A 13,617-nucleotide genomic window follows, 5' to 3' on the forward strand; every position below is an offset into this window, starting at 1 on the left:
AGAAGGACTTTGGGAAAATATTGATTCCCTTTTCCCAGGGAGTGAGAGAATGAACATCACCCTCTCAGGTGTGGTATCTGTGGCTGAGAAGCAGAGCTGCTGACGAACGGAGGAGGCTGAGAGAACACTGAGGGAAGAAGTTAGGGTGTGGGTGGTTTCTTTACAATTGAAGGAGATTTTGTGGAGTGTGACGGGTAGTTTGGCTGAGTGGGCCTTGGCAGTGGGGTATGAGAACAGAAGCACAGCTGAAAGAAACCCCCGTGCAGTGCAGCACTGTGACTGCAGGATGGGAGAAGCAAATGGAAGAGCTGGAGGGATTGCAGAATATAAGAGGGATGAGAAAGAGGGTAGGGTTAATTGGCCTAAATGCTGTTATTCATTTCTGTTTGAATACAGTTCACCTACAGTGTTGTGTGAGTTTCAGGTGTACAGCAAAGTGAGTCATTATGCACATATGTATATCATGCTAAGTGAAGCGCATCAGACAAACACAAATATCCTATGATAGCACTTAAATGGGAAATCTAATAAAAATGATATACATGAACTTATTTACAGAACAGAAACAGACTCACAGATCTCGAAATCAAACTTATGGTTACCAAAGGGGAAATGTGGGGGCAGGGGGAGTGATAAATTGGGAGACTGGGATTACTGTCTATGCATACTACTATCTATAGAACAGATAACTATGGGGACCTACTGAATAGCATAGGGAACTCCACTGAATGTTCTATGATAACTTACATGGGAAAACAATCTTAATGCTTTTATTTAAATTTTAGTCCAAGAAAGATTCTGTCTTGTTACATGAAGTGTCTCAGACTTACGTCAATTCTCTGTTCAGTGGTCTGTGACCTTTGCCTAGAGTTTTAGATAGAAGCTTAATAAAAGTTGTTTCCTGGGCTTCTGCATAGCTTATGTCTGAGTGGAAAGGAAAGACTGGTAAGCCCAGCTAGTTGGAGAAATTGGTGACTTTTTTCTTGACAGACCTGGACCAATGTGCACAGGGGAGGAGCTGAGAGGCCCACGGTCCTGGAGCAAGAGATCTAACCAGTTCCCAAGGGAACAGAGAAATGCCTAGCAGTGGAAGCACTGGAAGAGTTAGGAATATGTTTCAGCTTTTTTTATGTGGTCAAATTACTTTTCAGAGACATTTCCGTTTTTTAAATTTCTCTTGTGCTGAGTGTTAATAATGGACTCTGGCCAAAGAATTCAGAATTGAAGCTGCTTTTCTCATTATAGAATTCAAAGTGTAAATTGGAAAAGATTTAAACAAATTTCCAAACCCGCCCTTCTATCCTCACGCAGAAGATGAAACATTCCATCAGTTGTATCTTACTCAGTTCTCCCAGTTTCAGGGAGAAGAGGCCCATTTTACTCCTAATGTGAGCACTTTGACAAGCTGATTTCTTGTGTTGGCACAGGCATATAAAGGCTCCAGCCTAACCTTTGCCTTGGGAGATCAGTCTTGCATTTGAATGTTTTTTTTTTTTTTTTTGGCTTGCTGTCATAGATTCAGTGTATATATTTCAGTCTCAGCAGGCTCCAGAAGTGTTCCTGTAAATCATACTACCCCTTTTAATCTTTCAGGGTATGACCCATGGAGTTAGGTCCATAGATGAATATTTATTGCTACTCAGAAGACTTCCTGAGTAATGCACAGATTCCTTTCAGAATATAGTTTTTCAGATCATCAGGGTGTCAGCTAGTGCTACATGCTATTTTACAGTTTCTTTGCATTAATTTCTGCGTAGGACTCAGCAGAGTTATTTTGTTAGTATTCACTGTGCTGTTGCATAAGCCAACTTCTCTTCGCCTCTAGGACTAATTTAAGAGGTCAGATGTATACTGAAAGGGAAGATCTCTAGGAAGGAAGAATGGTAGGCAGACGGAGTGTGGTAACTCTGAAAGCAATCTAAGTGATCTTGTTCTGAGTATTCTTTCTTCATAAAGTTCCTTGGGATGATGTTTTCAGAATTCACCTGGCTTCAATCTTTTTCTAATTCAGCTCTGTCATCACTTGCTGCCTAAGGACGTACGTGTGCGCATTAGTGGGGGCATGACATTGCTCAGACTAATAGGAGATGTGCAGTATAGTACTGTGCTGCTGCTGCTGCTGCTAAGTCGCTTCAGCCGTGTCCGACTCTGTGTGACCCATAGACGGCAGCCCACCAGGCTCCCCTGTCCCTGGGATTCTCCAGGCAAGAACACTGGAGTGGGTTGCCATTGCCTTCTCCAGTGTGTGAAAGTGAAAAGCGAAAGTGAAGTCGCTCAGTCTTGTCAGACTCTTCTGGACCCCATGGATTGCAGCCTATCAGGTTCCTCCATCCATGGGATTTTCCAGGCAAGAGTGCTGGAGTGGGGTGCCATTGCCTTCTCCAGTATAGTACTGTGATGCTGTTCAAATATGTTCTCTGTTATTTATGGCTACATGACCCTGAAAGAGTTTCCCTTGTGTCTGTATTTCCTCACTTGTAAAGTAAGGTAGTTCTAAGGTTCAATAAAGTGAACGTAAATGATTTCATATAATGCCTTGAGCATAGTAAATGTTTAATGGAAGGCTGGCAGTGATGCTTGATGATAGTGACAGACTCCTGGCCCTTGAGGTGTATCTAGGGTATTCACTGTTGCTGAGTTTATTAAAACACTCAAGGAAGTTGTAGTGTTTTTTGTTTGTTTGTTTTTAGATAAAATAGGATCAGATCACAGTAAGTAAAACAGGAAAGATGTCAGAGGCTAAAAACTGGGAGGATGATGAACTTGAGGTGAAAGGCATATTTTAAATTGAAAAAAAATCGTAGGTGTGTGTGTGTACTCAGTCACTCAGTTGTGTCAGACTCTTTGTGCCCGCATGGGCTGAAGTCTGCCAGGCTCCTCTGTCCATGGAATTCTCCAGGCAAGAATACTGGAGTGGGTAGCCATTCCCTTCTCCAGGGGATCTTCTTGACCCAGGAATCAAATTGAGGTCTCCTGCATTGTGGGAAGATTCTTTACCAGCTGAGCTATCAGGGAAGGCTGTGTGTGTAATAGGATGCAAATGAAAAGAAATACTTTCAGATATTGGATACTTTGTTATGACTAGTAAGAAGCGAAATATGAGACTGAGTGTCATAGCTGGGGAAAGGATTAAATGAGTTAATGTTATATTTTAAGTCCCCAACACTGCTTGGCATTTAGTGCCTTTTAAATAAATGGTGAGTTTCTGATAGGTTTACCTTTGAGTTCCACTGCCAAAAATTATGTGTAAATTAAGAATATTGGTGGAGGACTAGGGGTAAAGGAGAGAATAAATACATGGATGTGAGAGAGGAGTACTCAGGAATGTTTGTCTTGGAAGGAAAAGGGGAAGTTTCCAAGGACTTTATAATGTTGCAGCTGTGGTCCACACTGCAGGTGAAGATGAGTGTGAGAAATTAGGACAAGAGACACACAGGAGTATTACACTAATGCCTTTGGAAATATAATTAGATATTTCATTGCTAAAGCAGGCTCTACAGAAGGTCAAAAAAGGTAAAGACCTAAGGAAGTGACTTACCCTTTATGAGTTGAACGTTTGTTTCTTAACAAAAGTCTTAAATGTAATTTTATTAAATAATTTTCTTAATTTTGATAAATGTATAATGGTGGCTCAGATGGTAAAGAAACTGCCTATAATGCAAGAGACTTGGGTTTGATTCCTGGGTCAGGAAGATTCCCTGGAGAAGGGAATGGCAACCCACTCCAGTATTCTTGCCTGGAGAATTCCATGGATAGAGGAGCATGGTGGGCTATAGTCCCTGGGATTGTAGAGTCGGATGCAACTGAGCAACTTTTACACACACAGACACATACATTCATGTTACCAACATTCCAGTCGAGATATTAAACATTTCCATCCACCCGGAAAGTCCTCTGCTCCTGACTTCTAATACTGTAAATTATTTTTTTCCATTCTTGAACTCATGTCTATCATACAATAGGTACTTTTTTGTTATCTGGATTTTTACTGAGTACCACGTCTGTGTCATTTTAAACTTTCATATATAGTAATGACTAATTCTTTATGTATACTGGTATCAGGTAATAATTTGCTTATAACTTCAAGGTCATAGTGTTATATTTGTGTAACTAACCCTACTAGTTTGGAAAACATTACTGCCTATTCTGCCTGGCTCCAGATGCTCGTATTCCCTCTAGTGTGTCACAGAAAATTGCCATATAGAGGTTATATTTTAAAAGGAAAAAGAAATCTCGAGATAACTTAGCCACAATTGTAACTCTTCCTGCTTACATCATTTTGGGGTGCTGAGTTTGCTTGACCCTTATATGGCTTAGTATACAGAACTTTTATGTGAAAAAAAGATATATTAAAAAGGAAAGGTCACCTTGGCTATCTCGATTCATCTGATTTTGGTATGACGTAGAAAATTTTAATCTCAAAGACATTGTACCTTATGATGAAGTTTTACTATTAATATCCACTTGTTCATTAATGGGGCACTTTATCTTTCCTTCCAAATCTGTAAAGAATGATAACTTTGGGCATTTGTTATAAAGGACTGAAATAAAAAGCATTATTTCTATTAGATGGTTAATTCGTTTAGGGAAAAAGTGGTTATAAAACTCTGATTAAATGTAAAAGGCAAAAGTTCAATTATTTTAAGATTTGAGATTCTAACTGATCGAGCTATTGACCATGTTTAATCAAAGTGTGAATTATAAAATTAGAGTTTAGAATTCTCTTGTGAAAGATTCAAGTACATTTGGGCAAATTTGCATCTTAATATGTGCAGTAAAAGTATTTTACTTTCTCCATTAAATTTTAATTTGGGTTAAAAGGTATATGCATTCATCAGTGTAAAGTGACTACATTATTTTGGATAGTTGCTCATCTCCTGTGAGTTTCTTTCTAAAACTAATCACACTATGGTTTTGAAAGTTTTATCTCTCTTTAGGTATGAAATAGTGTGAATAGAATATGTTCATCAATTTCCTGAAAAATAATAATATACTTTGAAAAAGTCTATCTCACGGAATAATCCTTTTGTTACAGATTTTATATTTTTTATTTTATTTTTTTAAAAAGAAAAGCATATAGCCCATACCAATGTGAAAACTTGACTTCCATTCTATCTTAGGTAATTTTAAATTTAAGAATTTAATTCTTATAATGATATTATGTATGTGCCATAAAAAAATATGTACATTTTTTTTCTTAATATATTTCATGAACTGTTTCTTGCCCACAAAATGTGTGAATTTTTTCCTTCACCCACCAACCAATTTTCTGATTCTTTGGCCAATGTGTCCTACAATTTATTTCCGTTCTGACATTAACTGCAGAGTTAGTACAGCCCCCGCAGGTTAAAGGCTCAGTCCCATAAGACTGTCCCAACTTCAGAAGCCAGGCACAGATTCCAGGTGCCAATTCTACTTCTGACCAACTGACTATGAGTTGGGGGTTCTCATATCACATTCCTGAGGTTCAGTAATTTGCTGCTGCTGCTGCTAAGTCGCTTCAGTCGTGTCCGACTCTGTGCGACCCCATAGACAGCAGCCCACCAGGCTCCCCCGTCCCTGGGATTCTCCAGGTGAGAACACTGGAGTGAGTTGCCATTTCCTTCTCCAATGCATGAAAGTGAAAAGTGAAAGTGAAGTCGCTCAGTCATGTCTGACTCTTCGCGACCCCATGGACTGCAGCCTACCAGGCTCCTCTGTCTACGGGATTTTCCAGGCAAGAGTGCTGGAGTGGGGTGCCATTGCCTTCTCTGCAATAATTTGCTAGCATGGCTTATGGAACTTAGGAAAGTGCGTCACTGTTACTGCTTTATTGTTAAGGATACGGCTCCGGAATAGCCAGATGGAAGAGATGCATAAGTCGAGGAAGGGAGTGTGTGGGATGCGAGAGCATCCATGCTTTCTTGGGGGCGCATCACCTTCCCAGCACTTTAATGTGTTCTCCAACCCGCAGGCTCTCTCAGCTCTGTTGTTCGGAGGTGGGGAGAGGTTTATGGAGGCTGCATTATGCAGGCACAATTGATTACATCATTGGCCATTGGTGATTGAACTCACTTCTAGCCCCTTTCCAGAGGTGGGGGTGGGGTGGAAAGTTCTAACTCTAAATACATGGTTGTTTCAGAGAAGGAAATGACACCCCTCTCCAGTATTCTTGCCTGGAGAATCCCATGGACAGAAGAGCCTGGCAAGCTACTGTGTGTACCTGAATATAAATTCAAGTGAAAAAATTTAAGAGAAATGGATATTGGTTGAGCCTCAGTTAAATGCCAGTAATATTTCATTTAATCCTTATTGCTGTTATGGGATAATCAAAATATGAAAGTTTATGCTATGATTACCACTATCCAATGAACATATATGTACATGTGCAAAAAATAATATGACATCATAAAATGAAGACTTAAATTGGTGGAATCATGGGTATATCATTTAGTGATTGCATTCAGCTGCTTATAAACTGAACCTCCCTCTTCATTCCCACACCCCTCCCCCTACAACTGTTAGTGTGGCTTAACTCAGCTGGGGCTTGATTTCTTCCATGTAGAAAAGTCCTGAAGAAGTCCTGCCAGGGTCTTGGACACCTTCTTCCTTTCTGCTCTGCTGTCATGAGTGAATTGCTTTAGTTCTCATTGTGTCTTCATGATTTTAAGATGGATGTTCCATCACCAATAATCACCTCTGCCTTCTAGGCAAGAAGGGAAAGAGCAAAGAGCAAAAGGTTCCTGTCAGCTGATTCTCCCTCCACTTTATGAGTTTTCCTGCAAGTCTCATCCAAGGACTTTTGCTTCCTTGTTGCTGATCAGAGCTCTTGCACACAGTTACCATTAGCTAAGAGGAAGTTCAGAAAATTTAGTTTTTTGAAGCTGAGTGTAGTGCCACCTGGAGTAAAGGGGTGTTATAATGGTAAGAAAGATGGGAGACAGGACATTAGATAAGTAACCAGCAATTATCTGCCAAGTTGTTTTCCTTGAATTTTATGATGCTTTTAATCATAAAAAGTAGACTGGCTAAGGCAAGAAGATTGTCTGCAGTGGGTGAGAAGTTAGTGATCCTTAATGATCTCAGTTCTTTAACTGATTTTCAGATTGCTTAGATCCTTTCACGTTCTCTTTTCAATCATCCTTAAACCTTTGTATCTTAGAAAATTGTAGAGTGACAAGTAGCTGGAGTTTCGTGCTTTTGATAGGACTTATTTGAGAATTCAGAGGAAAATGGAGCATTGAAACTCCATGCTGAAAAAAAGATTTGGATACTGTGGAGAGGTTATGTAGTACATCTGAGCCTTCTCTGAGCTTCATGTGGGAAATACAGTAATATGACCTGCTGTGCTTACTTCACAGGGGTTTTTGTGAAAATGAAATGGAAGAAGTAGTACCAACATTTTTATATAGAATAATATGATTGGCAGTATATGTTATTTAATTTGATGGTCCAAAGGCACATGCCTATTTTGTGGTACAGGTTAGATGGGAACTTAGAAATCCTGACTCCTCTTCCAGGTCGAAGATGATAATGCCTTTACCCTATTAGATAGCATTACTTTTATAACTACTCTCTAATTCAGCATCCCACTAGGCAGTTCCATGTTAACATAATTTAATGAGTGGAAGTATGATGGTGGTAGGTGAGAGGATTGTATTGTTTAACAAATCTTTTTGTAAACTGAAAAATACACAAACTGTAAACTGTGGAAACTTCTATAAACTGTGGAAATACACAAAATATTCACAGAATACAAATGACTGGGACATTATTTAGAGAGACAAAAAAATCTAGAAAGAGCAATCATGTTTACTGACTATTTAGTCATTTCAGTTGTTTGTGTCAGGTTATACTAGATGGTTAGCTCATCAGTCACAGCAAGTTTTAAGAAATATATTTTATAATATTTAAATGTTGATAGAAAAACAAATGTAAAATCATACAAATTCAAACACAGATTTTTAGAAAATAGCATCTATAGTGTCACCAATGAAAGTGTTTATAATCAGTGATTTTCTGGTACTGGCTGGATATTTATTAATTTGAACATTTAAGCAATATATCTTCATATGGATAGTCAACTATTGATGTAAATATTTTTAAAGCTTAGAAATTAAGAACTTTTAAACTGCATATAGATTGCATAATATAAAACTTTTTAAGACCCTTTAATAATGTGTGTGTTATAAGTTACATGTATGTATGTTTGTTTTTTTTTTTTTTCCTTTCTTTCTCCTCAGTGAATTACCTGAGAGAGAAGAAGGTGAAGGAGAAGAAACTCCAAACTTCAGTCACTGGGGACCACCAAGAATGTATGTTGATAACATCATTGGCTTTCTCAACAGGACAGTGCAACTGGTTGTGTTTTCTTCAATTCTCTAATGATTGCCATAGTTCACATGTTCATTGGCCTAAACTGTAGTTGCATTTGGTCTTACCTAGAGGTTTTTAGCCAGGCAAAATGACTGTAACCAGTATTAGGAAAATCATTGTCATGCTTTTTCAGAGAAAGGAACTTACAGATGTCCATCTATGAGGAACTAAGTATACTTTCTCACTGTATCACTAAGCAAGGCAGGTAGGGCTGTCTTGAAGGCAGTAAAGCTCTTTTTTTCTTTTAAACGAACAAGAGCAATAGTTGAAGCTTCTGTTACATAGCCCCCTCCTCCTCTTATGTTAGTCCAAGTTTGTGTCTTGTTTGCACTAACAGAGTGTGCTGGGCCCATCCTCCTATGGATACTCTCATTGTTTTATGTAGTAACCAGGGCTGCACTTTATTAAGATTATAAAAGTCTTCCATTAGCTGCTCTTTGTATCTTTACTCATTATTAATTCCACCATGCCACTCGCATAGTTTGTTTTTTTTTTTTCACTTTTGAGTTTTGTCTTAAAAACTCTTAGCTGTTTTCTGAGCTACTTTTTGGAGTTAATTATTGGCCATGTTTGTGCAGTTTGAACAAAATTCACAATATTTTGAGTGACAAGTTTTATTCCATACTTTATGAAAATGATGTGGAGGTGGGAAGGAAAGAAAACCTTTCCAGCCTCTGGAGCAATAAAATCTGTCCTCTGCTTAAAGAACCACAGGCTAGCCTGGCTGACTGGGAACAGCAGTATGAAAGAAACAAAGTATGAAAAAAAAAAGTATGAGAAAGTATGAAAGAAAGAGAGAGGGAGAGAGAGAGAAAGAAAGAGAAAGAAAGAAAGATGGACTGTAGCCTCCCATGCTCCTCCCTCCATGGGATTTTCCAGGCAGGAGTTCTGGATCAGGTTGCCATTTCCTTCTCTAATTCTGAACGTCTGTGCTTATTTGCAAAAATGATACATGTGACTTTCTTGATTTTTTTTGTTCCACTCATTTGTTATTTCCTCAGTTCATTCTTTGCTAATGTTACATATGATATAGATGAAAAGGACTCATCAGAAAAATATATGGTGGTGGGAGATAGGGATATTGAGATCTAGCTAAATTTCTCAATATTAAGAGTTGTATTTGTTGTTTTAGAAATCATCTTCAGAATATACCATGAAATTGCCTTAAGAATCTAATAGAATTTAATCTCATTCTATAGAAGTGATAGGTTCTTACAATTTAGGAACTAGGTATAACTTCTATAACGTTTGTGAAAATGTATTTATATAAAATGAGCCACAAGTATATACACATTGAACACAATGATGATACAACAAATTTCCTTGTTCACGGGTGAATTCTGTTTTCTTGTTTGTTTTTACAGCGTTGAGATTTTTAGAGAACCAGATGTATCTCTTGGTATTAGCATTGTTGGTGGACAAACTGTCATAAAACGTTTAAAGAATGGAGAGGAGCTTAAAGGTATATTTATTAAACAAGTTTTGGAAGACAGTCCAGCAGGAAAAACAAATGCTCTTAAAACTGGGGATAAAATACTTGAGGTAAATAGTGTTAAATTTTTGTTTTTGTTTGAAATGTACTGTAAAACAGTAAACATGTGTGTGCCGTTGGTATATTTTATTCGGATGCCTTCGTTTGTAGGTTTACACCATTTTATGAGAGTCTAAAGTTGAACTGTAGTAGTAGTGTTAGTTGCTCAGTCGTGCGACCCCATGGACTGTAACCCGTCAGGCTCCTCTGTCCATGGAATTCTCGAGGCAAGAATACTGGAGTGGGTTGCCAGTCCTTTCTCCAGGGGATCTTCCTGACCCAGGAATTGAACCTGATGTCCTGCATTGCAGGTGGATTCTTTACCGTCTGAGCCACTAGCAAAGCCTTAAAATGATAAAGGAAAAAGCATCAGCTGGCTGAAGAAACAATTCCACAAGTTGACAGAATGAGGCAGAAGGTGGGCCTCATGCTTCTCTCACAGTCTTTAACAAACTTTGAATTGTATATGGCAGTGGGAGTGCTGTCCTCCCAGAGTCGACCCCAAAAGTGGAAGATTGTTGGGGGAGGGGTGAACCCATCCTTTACCCTTGGCAGGCTTTGCAGAGTGGAGTTTTAAGGATACATCAAAGGCACTGAGAGGTCTAAATCTGATACATTTCTTTGCATTGGGTTTATTGGATGACACCATGTTGCATATCTTTAATCCCAGAATCTGCTTGTCCTTGACACATGGTTTATGATGCTAAACATCAGCTGTGGTGTTTTATCTCTGACAGCGTGAAAGTGCTCTGGAGATCATGGATTGAAGTCTAGATTGTCCTGTTTGTTTTCTATTGGACAAATTATGAAACATATTTTATTTTCAGTTTCAAACAAAACAGAAAAGAGCTTTTAAAACTCATATAATCATTGTGAGGATTAAAGAATTGCATAAAACTGTTCTGTGTATACAAATTTGAGGTTATATTCACATTTGTGAAATTGTAAAAAAAACTCCAAACACCCTGGAGATAAAGAAATGAAGAAAATGACCACAAATCTCTTCTCTTATGGTGTTTATATGATAGTGGGGGAGATAGACAATACACAAAATAAGTAATATAGAGAAAGTTAGATTGTTATACGGAGCTATGGAGAGGGGAGGAGAATAAGGAATGACAGACAAGTGGTGATGGTAGCAGTTGCAACGAATGGATTTGTTATGGAAGATGATATTGGGACAAATGCAGGAAATGACCAAGTGAACAGTGTGGACACAGAGGGGAAGATGCCTCCAGACAGAGTGAACGGAAGTGCAAAGGCTCTGAGGTGGGAGCTTGCCTGGATGCATTGAAGGAACAGAAAGAGGTCTAGCACTGCTGCTATAGGCAGAGTCAACAAGAGAGAAGTTGAAAGAGAACAGGTAATGGGAAGCCGCATTATGTAGAGCTCAGAAGGCTGTCCGCTCTGAATGCTCGAGAATCCGTTAGAGAATCATGAATGCATACATATTTTTAAAAAGGGTTATTGTGGCTTCTGGGACAGGTGTAGTTTATTTGGCATTTGTGTGGTACATTGTTTTTGTTTTTCATATTTATTTGTGATTTTGTTTTAGTTGTATTTTTAAGCAACATATAACTGGATTTTGCTTTATTAAAATCTAAATTGATAATATTCATCTAATAAATCATTTATTTTAAATTTTATTACTGAAACATATGCACTTAGAACAAAATACAAAAGATAATGTTTAAAAATTAGCTTTTTCCTGTATATAGTGAAATAATTATAAATTCATAGGAAATTGCAAAGCAATATAAGCATAAGGAAGTCCCATGTACTCTCTTCACTTAGCCTCACCCAGTGTTAACATCTTACATGACTACAGTAAAAGCAAAAGCGAAATGCTACTATTGGCACAATTCACAGACCTTAGTCAGATTTCACCGGTTATGTACATGTACCACACGTATGTATGTGTTTATAGCTCTACAGTTTTATCACATGTGTAACCTTGCATAACCCCACAGCAATCAAGAAACTCAGCTGAGTCATCACCACAAAACTCCTTGTCTGACCCCCAAAGCCACTCCTCTCTGCTCCTCCCCCATCTCTAGCCTCTGGCCACCACTGTCCTGGTTTTCCGGATTTATAAGTGTGTTATTCTACGGTTGTCACATAAGTGGAGTTGTGCGTTCTGTTTCATTTTGAGGTTCTTTCTTTACTCAGTGCAATTTCTTTGAAGTGCTTTCAATTCGTCAGTAGTTCATTGCTTTTTATGAATGAGTGGTATTCCATGGTATGGAGGTACCACAGTTTAACCATTCACCCATAGAAAGATGTTTGGGTGGTTTCCAGTTCTTGGCCATTATGAATAAGCCCTATAAACATTGGTCTGTAAGTTCCTGAGTGAGAATAAGTGTCCATTTCTTTGGGATACATGCCCAAGAGTGTAATTGCTGGGTTGTATGTTAAGTTCCTTTCTTAGTGTTAAGAAACTCTCAAACTATTTTCCAGAATGGCTGTATCATTTTGTATATCCACAAGCAGTTATGAGTGATCCAACTTCTCTGCATCCTCACCAGCATTTGGTATTGTCACTATTTTTCATTTTAGCCATTCTGGATAGGTACATAGTGATATCACTGTTGTTTTAATCTGTAGTTCCCTACTTGCATTTGAGTAAACTCTGGGAGTTGGTGATGGACAGGGAGGCCTGGCGTGCTACAATTCATGGTGTCGCAAAGAGTTGGACACGACTGAGCGACTGAACTGAACTGAACTTTTCATGTGCTTAATTGCCATCTGATTATCCTCTTTGGTGTAATGTTTGTTCAGGTCTTTTGTCTTTTTTCTAATTGAATTGTTCATTTTTTCTTATCTTTTTGAATTTTTTTCTCATCTTTCTCTGCTGTCAGTGAATAAAAAGTATTCTCTCATCTAATCCATCATCACTTTTACACATACTAATAAAAACCCATTGTTTTATCTCAGATTTAATCATTTATATTTCTTCAGATTCACAACAGACCTGCAATGTTAAACTCTAATATATATTCTGCTAAGCATAATGAGTCATTTGTTTACTTTTTTCTATGAAAAGCATTAGTTGTGTGTTAGTGAAGTTTAATACTCATTTTTGTCTTAAGACAATTGCACAAAGGGCTTAGGTCCGTATAAAGAGCTTTTTAAACTAGAAAGTTTGAATTAAATTTAATTTGAAATTAAATTAAATGGGTCTTCATCTATGTAAATGGACATTTTTTAGGTTATAATTTTAAAGTTGAGAAAGACTAAGATCATTTTTCTGTTGTAATATGACAGAATTCTTTTCCCTCACTTCTCAGCTTTAGTGATTCCCATTTAACACTGTATACTCTCTGTCAGGGAAAAAAAGCTGATTATTACTGAAGAGGATGTAGTTCTCATATAGCCTCTGCTTTTCTTACTGTTGAATGTTACAGGGATCAGGTTTTTCGAAAGAAGCTTCATCAAACTAGTGACAGCTTTTAATCGCCACTGTAAATTTTTTCTATTTTTTTCATTTACTATTATTCATATCCTTCCTCAACTCAGATGGGAAAAGAGCTTTTCACGGCATTAAAATCTTTATGGACGCCTATTAGAATAAAAATCCAGAGTTCTTGCCATGGCCTTCTGGATTTTACATGACGTGGCTTCAGCTGCCTCCCTGACATCCCCTCTTTCTGCCCCCTCCTCTTTCTCTGTTCTTTAGACTCGCCTCCATTTAAATCACTCTAACACACAGGGCTCCCACCTCCTGCCTTCAT

At 38.1% G+C, this 13,617-nt stretch overlaps 1 protein-coding gene across 3 annotated transcripts in view; it reads left to right on the forward strand.

Annotated features, from left to right (window-relative positions):
• The window catches only part of PATJ (PATJ, crumbs cell polarity complex component), a 386,097-nt gene that overhangs the window by 136,817 nt on the left and 235,663 nt on the right, over positions 1-13,617 (forward strand). For all 3 annotated transcript variants that reach the window (XM_018044918.1, XM_018044920.1, XM_018044927.1), the window contains exons 23-24: positions 8,223-8,294; positions 9,720-9,897. In XM_018044918.1, coding sequence (XP_017900407.1) covers positions 8,223-8,294; positions 9,720-9,897 — 250 coding nt within the window. The remainder of the gene's footprint in view (positions 1-8,222; positions 8,295-9,719; positions 9,898-13,617) is intronic.

This window comes from Capra hircus, chromosome 3 (genome assembly GCF_001704415.2).
Source record: "Capra hircus breed San Clemente chromosome 3, ASM170441v1, whole genome shotgun sequence".
NCBI classification, from domain to species: Eukaryota; Metazoa; Chordata; class Mammalia; order Artiodactyla; family Bovidae; genus Capra; species Capra hircus.